The sequence below is a fragment of the Streptopelia decaocto genome (assembly GCF_964273445.1).
Source record: "Streptopelia decaocto genome assembly, chromosome: 6".
Lineage (NCBI taxonomy): Eukaryota > Metazoa > Chordata > Aves > Columbiformes > Columbidae > Streptopelia > Streptopelia decaocto.
The window spans coordinates 24731229-24746790 of record NC_138660.1 but is presented as its reverse complement, the minus strand read 5'-3'; the positions used below and the strand labels follow the sequence as shown (position 1 = coordinate 24746790).

Here is a 15562-nt window from a genome sequence, read left to right as displayed (position 1 = left end):
TGTTTATAAGTGACTGCTATGTTCTAAAGCAACGTTACCAGAGAGCAGCTGTTAGAAAACAACGAATTCTTTAAAATGAAGCAAGGGTTGTGGCAGGAGAAACTAAAACAAAAGGTGATAATTCTTGAGTCCTGCCTGTGTTAGGACCTTCAGGAAAGTTCAGGAACACGACACATTGTCCAAGGATGCTGAATAGGTACTAAACATAATCCACATGGAACTGAATCACTTATTTTCTTTCCCCTGTGGAAGGCCACAGTGAAGACTTGTTGAATGCCTTTTGCTCAACTTCTGAAACACGGGACATGTGGAGATGCTTCTTTAGCATAAATAAGCTATAAATATTTCACATAAGGAAAATGAGAAGCAGCAATACTTGTACTGCATGCCTTGGATTTGCAGATATGCAATCGATGGCTCTAAAGCACCAATAACAACGGGAAGTAAAATTCAATTGTGAGAAACATCAACATTGAATGGCAGTGCTGGTAAGAGTTAAGTCCCCATGTAAGACTCCACTTTGTGAATGAAAACGAAATTATACACATAAAATGTTAAATATAATAAAAACATATTCCACAACTTATATAAGAAAATGCGATCAGCTATAACAGCTGTGATAAAAGTAAATATTCTGTGCTATTTAGAGGAGCTTATTCTTGGAGGGAATCCGTTTGAAGAAGTACAGAACTGTGGCAGGAGGGAGAAGGGACATTGTGTCACTGAGACTGTCGCTGCACTCTTACTAGAGCCACAGTACTGAAGTCACCTATCTGATCACAGGAAACCTTTGAGAAGCAGGGGAGCTGACTGTGGATATGTACCTATGTTTTAATCCTGAGATGCTTTCACCCACAGAACTGAAGCCCATCACCATGGTCCATCCCTGCCCCCCACCTTTTCTTAATTCCTTTTTGTCATTACTGATGTGTTATAAATGGCCAGACTGACTTCATGGAGTCAGAGCAGCATTAGGGAACAGAGATTGCACACAAAGATCTTCATCCCTCTCTTTGCTGCCTTCCCAGTCCAATTGCAGGATGTTACAGAACAGAAATTATGCTCAAGAGCAAATGAAGTCAGACACTGTCCTCCTAAAATCTACCCTTGATGTATTATTCTGAACGCTGAACTCACAAGGTATGATTAACTGCGCATAGATTTCTGGTGAAGGTGTTTTCCAAAATGTTTCCTTCCCAGGCATCCTTAAAGAGCTGCTCAACAAAGGTGTCAGCTACTGAGGAGCTGGAAGACTGACAGCACCTTTAGAGCAAGAATAGATTTTCCGAGACCTTAGTTTTATATACTGCGGTCTTAAAAGATCTAAAATAGCACCTATGTGTCATGCTAATATATGAGTAACCGAGTTCAGTGGAAATTCAGAGAATGTGCCAAGAAGAGCTACGTGCTCAGCAACTCTTCCACAGAGTTTGTCTATCTGGGAATCCACCACTCCTCCAGAGCTATTTAGGATTCAAAAACTGGGAGTTTCTGTACTTGCCTTTTGGCATTTGTAACATACACCAACAGCAAGTTGAAGCCATATTAAATGAAGTCTGCTGCTGAACTAAAACTGTACTGGTTTGCAAATAAATCTTGAGAAAAATATAGACCAGTTGAGAAAGAAAAATCTTGTCCAGACTTACAGCATGTAGTTCCAGGCCACTCTCATGTCTTCTGAAAACATCTTTTTATGATGGGAACTTTATAAGTACTTGTACTTCTTTAAAACAAGTAGTACCAAATATCGAATATTTCTTATTCATACCTCCCAAAAATAAGTAATTCTGAAAACATTTGAGCAAACTGGTCTGAAAATTCTATTCTTTCTTCTGTGTCTGTTATGAAAAAGAGCTAAGTAGAAAACATGAAAGCTCAACATACCCATGCTCTGGTTTTCGTCATCTTGGTCAATAAAGACGTGGTCCATGACGAAACTGAGGAGTTCTGACTGCAGGCCTGAATCCGGATTAAACACCAAAGGCTGAAGACCTTCTCGACCTCCGGTCATCAGCTGGTGACTGAAAATCATCAGGAGATCACAGAGCAGCATGAAAGCCTGAAAGGCAAAAGAGAATCAATGCAGTAAGAAGCGTAAGTAAGTAAAAAATAAAATACCATTTATCTGATTTCCAGCTATCCCCTGCTATTATTAGATGTCCTTCTTTAAATGTACTCAGCTGTAGTTGTTTGTGTGCTGTGAAAAGTGTTCCTGAGGGTTTCCTCTAACTTTAAAATGTTACACCTTTGATTCCTGCGTAAGGATCTCTCCCTTGTCCAGGATGATCTGTATTAAACTTCCATTTCTTCTCTGTGAAAAGAACTCTAAATCTACCTCTGATCCACCAACTGTAGCCAAATTTGTAGTAAAGAATAAACCCCTCTTTTGATAAAGTCAGAAAAGCTGAACAAGCAAAAAAAAGGAATAACATTATGAGGGAAAATCCAAGCTGAGTCACTGTCAGATCCCAAAAACACACAGAAGCAGCTGTAAGCAAATACATCCTTGCAGAATTTCATCAACAATTCTCTGCAAAAAAGAATCAAGTAAGTCCCCACAGCTTTCAAGTCTAGAGAAAAGGCGACCAGGGCAGAATTTTCAATGATTTATTCTCATCACTATTATACCCTCGTTACCTGAGAAAAGAGAAAGGCAGCAGCTATTAATATCTCTATTTCTTTCGAGGGCTTTTCTGTACACTCTCCTGCACGAGAATAACAATATTTCCCCAACAGCTCACGCTGGAGCATCACAGCCAGCTGGATTCTGCTGCCTTACATCCAACACCTGAGGTGCTCTCAAAAAGTACTTTTTAATCATCTTAGTTTCTGTCTTTAACCTCAGGTTCTGAAAAGTGAGCCAGAGAGGAAGGTTCAAAGGATGGATGTGTAAAAAGACCCCTAAAGATCTACGTTGGATGTGCCGATGCGTCTGCAGGAGCCTCGCTCAGGGCAGCGTCAATCACCGTTCCCAGGTGGGAACGAGATGCAGAATATAATGGCTCTGACAGTCAGGAAATCCAGTGCGGGGTTTAATTCAGTCCTATGTTCCCCCCCTACAAACAGCTGAACAGAAGGATTGTTAAATATGTTTAAACATATTTTTGAACCAAGCCTAAGGAAAAGGAGTGAGCGAGAGCAATCTGCTTTACAAACCTCCCAAATGAAATCTGTGAATGCTGAACATCACAGCAGCCCACTTATTTCTGGAGTACGTTATGAAATCTGAATGAGCTACTCTTAGGCAAGAACAAAATGCAAATCCTTGTAAACTATGTCCTACTTAGACTTTGGAGAGAGATGTCAGTATTTGGGGGTTTTTCTCCACTGGATCCAAAAAGTTGTGATTCATTTCAGTGATGATCTCAGCTGCTCTAAACTTTTTGATACTCACTACATTTTAATCTTATCCTTACACAGGCCCCTTAAAAAGAGCATACGAATAATGCACTGAAAGTGCTTAGTTCTGTACAATATAGAGACAGCAGTGGACTCAGATACAGCTGTCCGTATATTGTAGATATGTCTAGTCACAGGAGGTTTATTTCACTCAAATAGTCTAGAAAAACGGAAATGTTTGAGTCCTGTTTCTATAAATACTTAGTATGTTTTTCCTTCCTTTGATTTGTGCACTGATCTGGAAATAATGTATAGATTATGAAGGGAGACAATATAATGTCCACAGAATTCTCAAAAAAATCCAATAGAACAAGAGGATTGAGAAGCAGTCCTGCACTTATGGAAATCTACATTTTAAGGAAAAAAAAAAAAAATCATAGAAGTGTTAGTTGGATGGGACCTCTGGAGACTCTGGTCCAACCTGCTCTGAGTGGGACATTGCTCATCTCTGGGTCTGGTTGGTCGTGGCTTTGTCAGGCTGAGCTTTGAGAACTTCCACAGAGCTGTGACCTGCAAAGGGTCTCCTACGCAAAGCTTAAATTACCAACGAAAAAAAATGAGGCCACTAATAAAAAGAGAATAAAAGAGAATAAAAACATGCTAATATGTAACAAGAACAAAAGCACTGAAGTAATGGGAAGGATAATTTACCATTTGTTGATGCACAGATGTTAGTGCTAGCTTAAGCTAGAATTGTTGGTATTTTCATAGAGCTAGATGATATTTTCACATCATATAATGTTAATAAAATATGCTAAGATTAACTACTCAGAATATTAAAAAACAATTACTAAAGTTAAATCTGAGAATGAAATATCAGAGTCTTTTAAAAATGCATAAACCAGCAACGTCTCTGAGCCTTTACCATTTATCAGCTTGCAGAGCACAGTGTAAATGCCAAGCAGAGCTATCTTTCAAAAAAACCCCAAACATCTGTCTTTTAAGTATAATCTTTTAAAAACCACAGGCCAAAACCACAGGCCAGTTAGTCATAGTCTTTGCCAAATCTTGGGAGGTCTGATACAAAAGCAATTTGTAGACAACTAAGAGATGTCAACAGACTTGATATAAATCAGTATATATTCAGAGAATCTCAGCAAACAAACCAGCTTTTCTTTTTTCCAGAGGCCACGTATTATTTCAACAAGCTCTTGGATTTTATTTCTTTTATTTCAATTTCCAAATACATAGAGCAGAAACTTCTCACTCCATGCATCCGCAGCTTTCCAAAAATCTAAACCAGACAACTGGACAACTACACTGAGCCATAAAAAAATCTGATATCTTGGCATATGTGCGCACACACATCCATTTGCAGAGAGATGCATAGATGGGTGTTTTCCGTCAGCCTGCCAGACAGGGAAGCAGAACAACCTCTGCTCTAGTGGTTATATTGCCGAGAATCTGAAAAACCCTCCAGATCTCTGTCTTTTTACAACAAAGACACTGTTTAAATAGCTATTTTACTCTGATTTCTCAAGGAGACATAATTAGTTGTGAAGTGATGATTTTTGCACAGTGTGAGAGGACACTGCATTCTTAGTGTTACTCAGAGTATTTCTGTAAAATGAATTAATTTTTTTTTCTGTTATATAAATAAGCAGTGGTATGACCTGTACTGCTGGAAGCCTCCATTTTCATTAGCCACAACAGCTAAGAGATACAATAATTAGTATTCACCACTACATTTAACTGAATTAGTAGGATAACAAAATACAATTGAGGCTTCAGGCCTTTGCCTTGGGCAGAAAGCAGTTGCTCTGGACTCCCTGTTAGTCAGTAACAGGGGGAAAAATCCAGACAAATACAGAGAAAGATTCAGCCCATTTGGGGTCTCAATCACCCTCTGAAAGTGCCGATTTCCAGCTGTTAATACTGGGGATATTTCTTTCAGGTGACTGAGTTAGGTGCCTGAAGTTGTAACAGCGGAATGGGAGCCTAAGCACCCAGGTACAACTTACTGTATCAAAAATGAATTTGGCATTCGCTGTGCTTTGCAGGTGCTTTTAATACAGCTCTTCTTATGGAGTGTTTGTTCAGTTTTAGTTAGACAGAATGCTCAGATTATTTTGCTTCACGTTTCATACAGTATGGAGTTTTACTACAGTTTCATATTCAGACCTCGCTCAAAGCATGTGACAATCATCTCCTTTACCTGCTCTTTGACTGGAGTGTTGACATTTGACAGACACTGCTGGCAGACAGCCAGGAAGGATTTCACAGTTTTCCTCAATACCAGCAAGTCCTCCTAGAATAAACATTTAAAAGGAATAATAGATAAATATTAATAAAATGTAGGAAAAAGCAAAGTAGAAAGATGGTGATCATTTAATAAATTCAGTCCTATTAACTAGCCAAATAAAAAAGGCCGTGAAAAAACATGATATTCATAGAGCACTGAGTAAAACAAGTCATTAATTTTCAGAGAAATGACCCCAAGTTTCCTTGTAATAAATAATAATAGTAAAACAATATATTCCTGAGTTAAACTGTCTGTATTTTATATTCAATATAAGTTATGTTTCAGAACATAACTTATGTTTTACAGGTGGGGACCAGAAGTGGCAGGTTCTATAGGAAGGCTGGATACTTTGACCTGCAGGAATTAATGCTCTACTCTGATGAATACTTATTTTTTACATATAACAAAATAAATAAATAAGACACTGGAGCCTAATCATAAGAATAAATCATGTAGCCCCATGGAAACAGCAATCAATTACAGAAGAAAAGAACCCTCCTGTGTGAAAAGCCAGAACTGCCTTTGTTGTAACCAACAGACATCCTGAGGATGCAAAGAGTTACTCTGTTCTACAGCAGCGACAAACCAAACACCAAGGAGAACACAAGAACCAGGAATCACTAGGACTTTGTGCTGCCTTCCAGTTTTGTGAGGACTTGCTGTGGCGGCTCAGTTTGTGGATTCTGCTGCTCTGCACCACTCAGGGGTTGCAAACTTCCCAGTTCTCACATAAAGAAGGGATCGTAACAGCCACTGACTCACTGCTGGTGACTTTCCCCATGACACCTCTTAGCAGCTGTCAGATGATGTGCCCACATAACACCCAACCTCAACCTAAAGAATCTACATAGCATACATGCAACATTTTCCTTGCCAAAGTTTCCACTTTTTAATTATGCTGGCTGTTCAGTCCATGTGTCTCATTTCTAGTTTTAGCTTATTGCTTCCTAGCATAAGATCTTGTTATTCTTTGTTTACTGAAAAGCCTTTTTGTGGTCTGTATGTTCTTCCCATATTGGCTCACATCAGAAGGCAGGTCTGCGAGCACCCCAAGTGTTCCCAAATCTCTGAACCTCTTATAATTTTTAACAGAGTGTGATTTTCTGATACAGACACTGAAGGTCTATGAGCCTCACCTTCCTAATCCTAGTAGAATTGTCTTCGATAATACAGCCAAGGATCCCTTTGTGCCACTGCATTGCACTGTCATTACATGGTCTGCTCTATTCTAAATCACAACTTTTCACTCAGCAGCCTTCTTGTTCCCAGATATAAGCCTTCAATTTGGCAGCATTAAAGCACCTCTTTTTTTTAATTGTATTTTGTTTACCAGTTCATCTGTGTCATCCCCATTTTAAATATCTTCACTTTACCTTCCCTGAGTGATTGGTAAAACTATCAGTTTTTAGCAGAGAATAGATCTCTCTGGAATGCTTCAGAAACTAATTCCTTTGTGTGATGAGTTCCAACAGACATTTTTTTTTTCCAATATATTAATCAGCTTTGAGTTATTGAATATGAAATACATCAAATTCACATATCCACCTGTAAAGCAATGTTATACTCAAGTCTTACAGAAACTGGTATTTCAACCAGTTTCCTTATCAGTCAAAAATGCAATTTTCTCAAGAACAGATTTCTAATATTTATTCCTTCTTGTGTTTTCTATCAGCCAGTCCAAGATTTTATCTAGGACTTGTGCCAGGCTTCTCAGTTCACTGTTACATAATAATCTGATTTACAGCTTTCAACATAGGGATTACAATCACTTTAATAACTTCTTACTTTCTATCACAACTATCTTCCATTTATATGTTAATGAATTCAACAGAGAAACTAAAACCTATGAAAAATCCTATATAAAGGTTAAAAAGTGAATGAGCAGGTGTCCCATTTTTCTTTCTGTCAAAGAATGAGTAACACATAGGTACACATTATTTATTATCGTCCCTCTTGATGGCATGACAAAGATTCGTTTTGAAAAGTTACAGACAGCAAAAGAACGCCTGACTGAACCGTGCAACAGAGCCATCTGCAACTTCTCTAAATTGGGAGAAATCCCCAGACTACTAGAGAGCGGTAATTTTTTAAAAACAGAGAGAATGGGAAAAAATAAGATCAATTAGACTTTCAAGTCTTTTCCCCTTGTCAGGCACACAGCCAAGGCTCCCGAGGTGTGATTACCTGGAACACTGGCTTCAGCACAAAAACTGCTAGAAAAAATGCCAACATCTTCTTGGTGTCTAGAGTAAAACTAGGGGGTTACACTGTGAAATGGATCTGCACTAAAGTCACCCAGCATAGAAATAACCCCTTCTTGAACTGTACAGCATAGTATCTTCAAATTTAACTAGTCCATGGCAGGAACAAGAATGAGCTGCTAAGAGCAAGGACATGTATTGGCTTTGCCACTACCTGTAATCACGACACTTCCATCTAAAATTCTTCAGTTACTTTCCAGCTTTAAATTGAAGCTTTTTCCCCCCCTCCCATTGAAGGCATGTGGAAATGCTGTGCTTTTGCTAGGTTAACCTAACAAACCCAGTGGTTTTCTTCCTATTTTCCCATTGCCTTTCCTCTAAATTCCTTATTTGCAGTATTAATTTCCTTCTCCTTGCAACTCCAAGTCTTCAATAAACTTTACAGTGTTGAAGAGCAATTGGCTTTCAACTGTGGAACACAATCCAGCCTTTTGCACCTTGTGACTCTCTTCTTCCCTCCAGCATTTCGTGGTTTCTCTCATTGAACCCATATGAATATGAAAAGGTCACAATGTTGCTCTTTAAATCCCCTCTCCTAATTCCTCTGCCTGCTAATCACTCCGTACCACCACGCATTAGGCTCGTCTGGCTGCTGCTCACTCAGAACTGGTTTGCTTTTGTCTTACCTCTGAATGCTTGCTCTATTCATGCTTTTTTTTCACTGTTCTAAGATTTTGGACTCTATTCTTCTGCTAATATTTCCTTTTCATTACATACATGTACAGTGCATAATATAATGGTTCCGAGCACATGGTTTGTTGAATACACAAAGAAATCTAGCTGGAAACAACATCTGTATCATCTAATCCCCAAGTCTCGTACCTTGAGATAGTACCTGTTCCCCAAGATCTACACATGAGAACTTTTGCTGAGAAATTACCAGCTTCCTTTGCAACCATCCCCAAGCCCCTTTTCACATGAAGAACAGTTTTTCTCTAGGCTACAACAGATTGTTCCCAAAAGCTACACCATATAAACCACTTCCCCCAATACTGTGCTGCTTCCCAACAGCCATGGCCTCAACCTCCTCTGAACATGGACAAGATGACAACCAAAGATCAGAGCGCTTGCCTCTGGATATTTCAAGGCTTACACATTTCATCCTTACCTGTTGCAACCTTCCTTTTAGCAATAATTTTTTTCTTTCAGATCTTAGATACTGACTCCACTGTATGCCCTTATTTTTCCACTGGCCACCTTGGAAAAGAGTTTTAAAATAACTGCCCCAACTCCATGCAGTATTTAACTGGTGGAATCTTTATTATTGCACAGATAATTTGGACTTCCTTAGCAATTCAAATAATGAGTAATTATCATCCTCATATTCAAATGTCTTTGAAACATTTTTGTGCTGATATCACGTCCTTAAGCTCTATGATTAAAATTGTAATCTGCAAGCAGTATCACATAGGGTGGGGGAATCTGCAGAGTACCCTGGATAAACAGCAGCTGATACAATGAGAACATGAGTGCAGCAGTGCCTGTGAGCTTAACACCCAAAATTACCTGTTCTGAGGAGGTGTTTGCCTAAAAAATGATAATGCTAAGAGGAAAGTTAAAAATGAATTTGCTTAAAATGACCAGATGAAACGGTAACCAGAAGATTACCAAGAAACTTTTAAGAAAAGGATTAGTCACTGACAAGAAGTACAAAAGCAGCAAGAAAAGGTGCAATCATGGGGAGGAATCTGGAGGTGGAACACAGCAGCAGTCAAACCAAGTCAGACACCCCAACATGGCAACTTGTGGCCCACCCTCTCTGCTGGGAGCCATAGGAAGCCTGCACCCATCCGAAGGACTGTCAATGTGGGTTGCAATGTGGGAACCCCCACCTCGAGCACAGGTATGTGACTGGGTGCTCTGTGGGTGTGGGTACACACAAAGCTGGAGCACCCACATATCAGCAGCGGGGCTCATGGTCCCCAAAGAAGTGCAACATGTAATTTAAAATTGCGTGTGTGTCTTGGGGAGGGGATGAGAGTAATTTGTGAACAGTTACAGAAGGGTAGTTTGAAATTTGTAGGTGTTCCTTAGCATTATAAAAGTGTCAAGTATCCTGGTTTACCTGCTGAAAAGCTGATACTCATACTGGAGATGTGTTGCAGTGACTGCAGGTTCATCATGTTTTGCTAATAAATGAATGAGCTGACTTGATTCTCATTTGATTTAAACCACAAAAGTCAAACAGTTTTCCCCTGCCACACATCTGAGGCCTGTAGACCAGCACACCCAGCCTCATGTGGTCAGCCATAATCCAAAACATTACAGCTGTAATATAAAGTGTCCCTCAGAAAGCAATAAATGTACCCTGGGCTTGGGTGTAATGCCAGGACAGTTTCCAAACAAGGACAGTCCTCTTGGGAAAGAGGCTGTATATTTGTAAGAGCCATCTGAACACTAGATAAAGAATAATTCCATTCCAAAATGATTCTGTTCCCAGTTGTATAGCTCTGGTTGTCATGTATGACTCTACAGTACACTATGACTGTACAATACACAAAACTATTAAGCGATTTTGAGCTCTACTCAAAAACTCACTTCAAAAGAAACCTCACCTGAACTACGTATCCTGCCTGCAAACTCCCTGCAATAAAATGTACACCTAATGGAGTCAGAGAATACCTGATAAAGTAATGTAAAATTTGCCAATATATGACCACTACTACCAAACTAAATATTGCCTCCCACAAAACACTAACATCCTCAAATCCTGTACTCAGTTCCAAAATGTTAATAACTTTATCCTGTTCCTTGAATGCCTCCATGTAACTAAGCAGGTGAAACAGAGTAGCTACTATTTGCCAGCATGAATTCAGACACATCATCCAGCTGGCAGCAGATGAACATTTCTTACAAATCAATCCCTCCACCTCTGATCTCTCAGCCTGGATGCTCAAGGGAAAACTAAAAAATCATCTTCTGAACATGAGCTTGGGAACCAAAATTGATAAATGTACTGGATACAGGTGAACAAGGACTCAGGATTAGTTTTACGACATATTATAAATTCCCTTCTCTTCATTAGCCTTTTCATCGTTCATCTTCCGTCTCTTCCCCACTATCCAGTTCCTACTTTCCTCCCAGTATCTGTGCTACCACCTGCCTTCCCCTGCTCCCACTCCCCATTGGTACCAATGCCCTTTTCTTTCTGAGGCAGTTTACCTGATCTGTATGTAAATAGAAACTAAGCTGTTGTTCTCAGCTTGTATTTTGCTTTGCAATCTTCTGCTTTTACTTCAACCCCGAAAGGTGTGTGTGTCTAAAAGCCTCTCTAATTTTTGCAGCTATATCCATTGGTCTACTAAAGATACTGCTTCAGCCTACAAAGCATCACCTCCCTGTCCTTAGATCATTACGGCTCCAGCACAGGAACACTAGAAAGCTGTATGGACCTGCATCTTAAAAGACTGTGTCAGAAATCTTCCTGTAAATGCCTGAATACTTAAAAAGTGCTCATGAAACACACTGTTTTTCATTTTGAGATGCTCACGTTAATGCCTTTGTCTTTGCATACATCATACTTTCGAAGTCATCCCCCTTAATGTCTGCTAATTTATAAACCTAAATCATGGCTTATAAAACAAGCATGGGCAAAATTATCTCGTAATGGGCTAAATGACAGATGTAGTGCAGATCAGATTTATTTTCACAGTAAACAAATTCCAGTGGGAAATTTGATAGAAAAAACCCCCGTCCCATTTCTGTTGTGGGCACAGCTGAGGCTGCTGGGCAGGTAGGAGCTGAAGGGCATTAACACAGTGCTCCTCTGGAACCAAGCATGTACAACACTCATTATTTTAGTAAAGAGTGGTGTAAAACCCCAAACAGTAAGTTAACACCAGCTCTCTAGGTCAGAGTCATTATGATTTTCCCTGGGGATTCCAGAAGCAGAATTGACTTGTTCTTCAAATGGCCATTCTCAACGGGCCTTCACAGTTCCACTCCTATGAACTACGTTATGACTAATGTCAATCAGAGCAGTATTAGAAATACATGAGAGATCAAGTATTTCTGCATTCATCTCATAAAACAATGTCTCATATAAATGTAGCCTATTTTGAAAAAGTAGGCAAAGCCATATAATTGCACTAAGCTTGTCCGTAAGAAAAATCCTGTCACTGAAATAAATAAAGGTCTTTTTCAGTTTAACTGGACCATCATGGCAATGCTGCAAAGAGTCCACATGGCACTTTGACACCAAAATGCAAAGCTTCTCACCATGTCCTGTGCAGATATGTATGTTAGTCACTAGCTGTAGTTTATGGTAACTGCCTTTTGCTATAATTTAGACACAAGAAAACATGAAACTTTTTTCCAGTAATGCTGACAACTATTGCCCTGCACCAGCTACGTTATACTGCAGTGATTTACTGTATTGAGTTTAGGAAAATGGAGAAACTCAGTGAAGGGAGATGAGAATCCTACCGGCTGCTCTGTGCCTCAGCATTTGCACCCAGAGCAAGGCCAGAAGGGGCACTGCCGCTCAAGGGGCCCAGCAAAGAGGTTGACAGAGTCACTGGGCATCTTCAGGAGCGGGTAAGACACCTGGCAAGACCCGAAGGTCAAGAGCACATGGGGCAAAATTTAATTAAAGGTGTTGAAGACGGTGTCCAGGCTTGGGAGAGTCCACCAGGTTCCTCATACCCAAGTGCCTCGCTACACAGTAACCAGCTGCCCAGTTTCCTTACTGGGGAAGCTTTAGAAGGAGATTCAGTGTGTGGCTTTTATGGGCATCAGGGCTGAATTAGCGTAGGGCTCCTGGATTTATTGAGTTACTGAGCTCCCCCTGTCGAAGTTCTTCCCTAAGGATAACAATGCTGGGATGGCTCTGGATGCTTTCCTGGGATGAGATGCTGAGTTCATTTAAAACAAATGGGATGTATTCCGTTTTCTCAGTTATAAGGTTATATAAGTTACAATATTATTTACTACCAGCATGCTAAAGAGAAAGAAGGTGAAGAAGCTGAGAGGGGAAAATGGGAACGAAAGCAAGAATAAAGAATACCAATTATTGTTTTTTTCTAGTAGCTATTTTTAAATGTCAATATTTGTCAATATTTGAAACAACTTAAAGAATTTACAATGTATTTTTAGCATTTTTATGTGCATAAAATGCTTATTTTAGTAATACTTTAGTACAGCATCTTTTTCTTTTTGATGCTGATGGGGAAGTACACTTACTGCTTCAGTTTTCATACCATTTTAATTTGATGTAGGACTTTTGAAAAAGCCCTAAAAAGACAGGATATTTGCCTCTGATTGAGAAAAGAGCCAAGGAAAGGTCCTGGAAAAGCTAAGTGTAACAAACAAATTACGTGTGACACTGTCCTTACTGCATTACTCTTATGTGCACTTCTTATTAGTAGTTGTCACTGCTAGTAACCTTACATTTGTATTTAGCAACATAAGATGTAAGTAAAAGGCAAACCAGGTAAATACGTGTAAATATTAAGCTATCTGTGGTGTACAGATCAACAATATTGCCAACAACTATTAGATAAGCACTGTCAACATTTCTTATCTCTTCACACAAACTGCTGTACTCACAATAGAGTGCATTTAGTGTCTTCAGCAATTAAAATATAATATCAGCTAGTATTAATATCAAATCCTAATAAAGACGAGCTTCTGCTTTTTGTATAGCTTATTTCGATACACACGATGTTAAACAGATCCTGAAATCAAATAAATCAAAACATCAATATTTTATATCTGTTTCATGCCAACATAAAATGACTGTACAGTGGGTGGAGTTACAGAGAATCAGGTCTAGTGCCCTTTTAGGCAAGCTGTGTTTCTGTAGTAAAATCTGTACGACCAAACAACTACTCACTTTGGACGGGGAGCCTTCAGTGATCTTCACCAGCTGCCAGAGAATGGAGTAATGGGAACACTGCAGCGCCTGAACAACTATCTGTAACAGAGGGAACACACAGAATCCCAACACGTTGCAAATATCAAGTGGATCAGTGAAGTGTATGTAAAATTCATAATGCATTTTGGGGAGAAGAAATAGGAACAGCTCTTAAGGAGTATGTCTTGTTTTCGAGGACATTATATTTTCCCTTAGTCAGTTTGGTGCAATAAGAAGCCAGTCTACTACAGGTGAAAAAAATACTGTGTAAATGCTGGGGAACAGAACAGAAAACAGTGCGTTATTGCAAGAGGTGATGTCACAGCATGGCAAAGAACAGCCCCACACCTACATATCTCAGTTCCAAAGCATCTGTTTAAATACCTCTAAATGTGACTTCACTACTAAAACAGTCTGAATATTTGTTCTGTTGTCAAATGAACATGTAGCCCAACTTCTAAGAAAGGAAGAAAATACACATTTTTTCATGGAGAAGACTAGGCTCATTTATATGGTGCTCATAAAAGCATCCATGGTGTCTTTTAAAAATTTCAAATCTATTTTAGTTGTGAAAAATATAAAACCCAGGTTTTGGTTCTGTGTAGAATAATCAAGTTGTAACAGGTCTAATCGCTTCACAAACCACTTTTTAAAAAGATACCATTAAAGACCAAAGCATTCCTTTTCAGCGAACTCCTTCTAGCGGACTGGGGAAAGAAACACTGAGGAGAGTTCACATTTCAGAACTTTTTTCCTAAAATCTGATGGAAGTGTTTAGGGAGCCGTACCACAGTCAAACCCAGCAACTGAGGCTGGCTGGTGGTTGCAGGGACAGTTTTTAGCTGCTGGTCCCTTCCCTCCAGGCAGCACAATTCCAACACAAGTAACAACTGCACACACAGCAGAAGGTCCCCCAGCTTAAAGCCGTGACTTGCGCTCAGTGTGCGGCAACATGTCCTCCATACGGCCCTTGTTAGAAAATACTTCTACAGAATTTAATGAGATTTATTTTTTTCTAAATTAAGTTGGGTTAGAATTAACAACTGACTTCTAATTGAAATAAAATTATAATTAAATGTGGTGTAATACTGGAGTAGGCAGTCTGCATTTTAAACTGGAATCCTGGGATAATCTGAAATGGTCCATGTGCTCATCCATGAGAAGACTAAAACCAAAGTAGGAGGAAACAAAGTCCAAGATGTGTTCACTAAAGAACTCCACTGGGAAGGCTGCCCAGCATCCCTGCTAAATTGTTCTTCTTGTTTCTTGGTTTTCATAAGCTTCCATCTTATCTTCAATGCACAATAATCGTCTGTGATAATTCTAATTGCAGCCAAGATTTTCAGATGTTTGGTTTAGGTGCAAACATCATGATTTATGCATTCCTTTTCACAGCCAGCAACATCACTTATTCCTTACTTTACAGATAAGAAAGGTGAAGCAGGTAGCTCAACACAGAATCCAGAATGTTTCACCTCCTGGACAACATCTCACTACAATATAAATTTAATTCAAACCTCCATGTTTTTCCTAAATAACTGCAGTCTAGTGCATTGATCTTTTGAACTTCTCTACAACCAGACACTTAACTTTGAATCCCCAAACAATGCAGTGCAGGTGTTGCTCACTGTACCTGTTCTGGCATAGCTCCATGTTCAATTCCAGTTCTTAGTAATCTGTAGCAGTTACTGAACAGATCCCATTTGGTGAGATCGTGAGCACTAGAACAAGAAGTAATAAAGACAGATTAGTTATGCTCCTCAAAACTCCCATCACTGCGAGAGCATATTCTGACCTGGCAGCTCA

General features: G+C 39.4%; 1 protein-coding gene across 2 annotated transcripts in view; it reads right to left on the bottom strand.

The window, feature by feature from the left end:
* Window positions 1-15562, bottom strand: part of STAG1 (STAG1 cohesin complex component) — a 173895-nt gene that overhangs the window by 18132 nt on the left and 140201 nt on the right. For both annotated transcript variants that reach the window (XM_082056882.1, XM_082056883.1), the window contains 4 exons: window positions 15390-15477; window positions 13736-13816; window positions 5555-5647; window positions 1885-2059 (listed from right to left, as the gene is read on the bottom strand). In XM_082056882.1, coding sequence (XP_081913008.1) covers window positions 1885-2059; window positions 5555-5647; window positions 13736-13816; window positions 15390-15477 — 437 coding nt within the window. The remainder of the gene's footprint in view (window positions 1-1884; window positions 2060-5554; window positions 5648-13735; window positions 13817-15389; window positions 15478-15562) is intronic.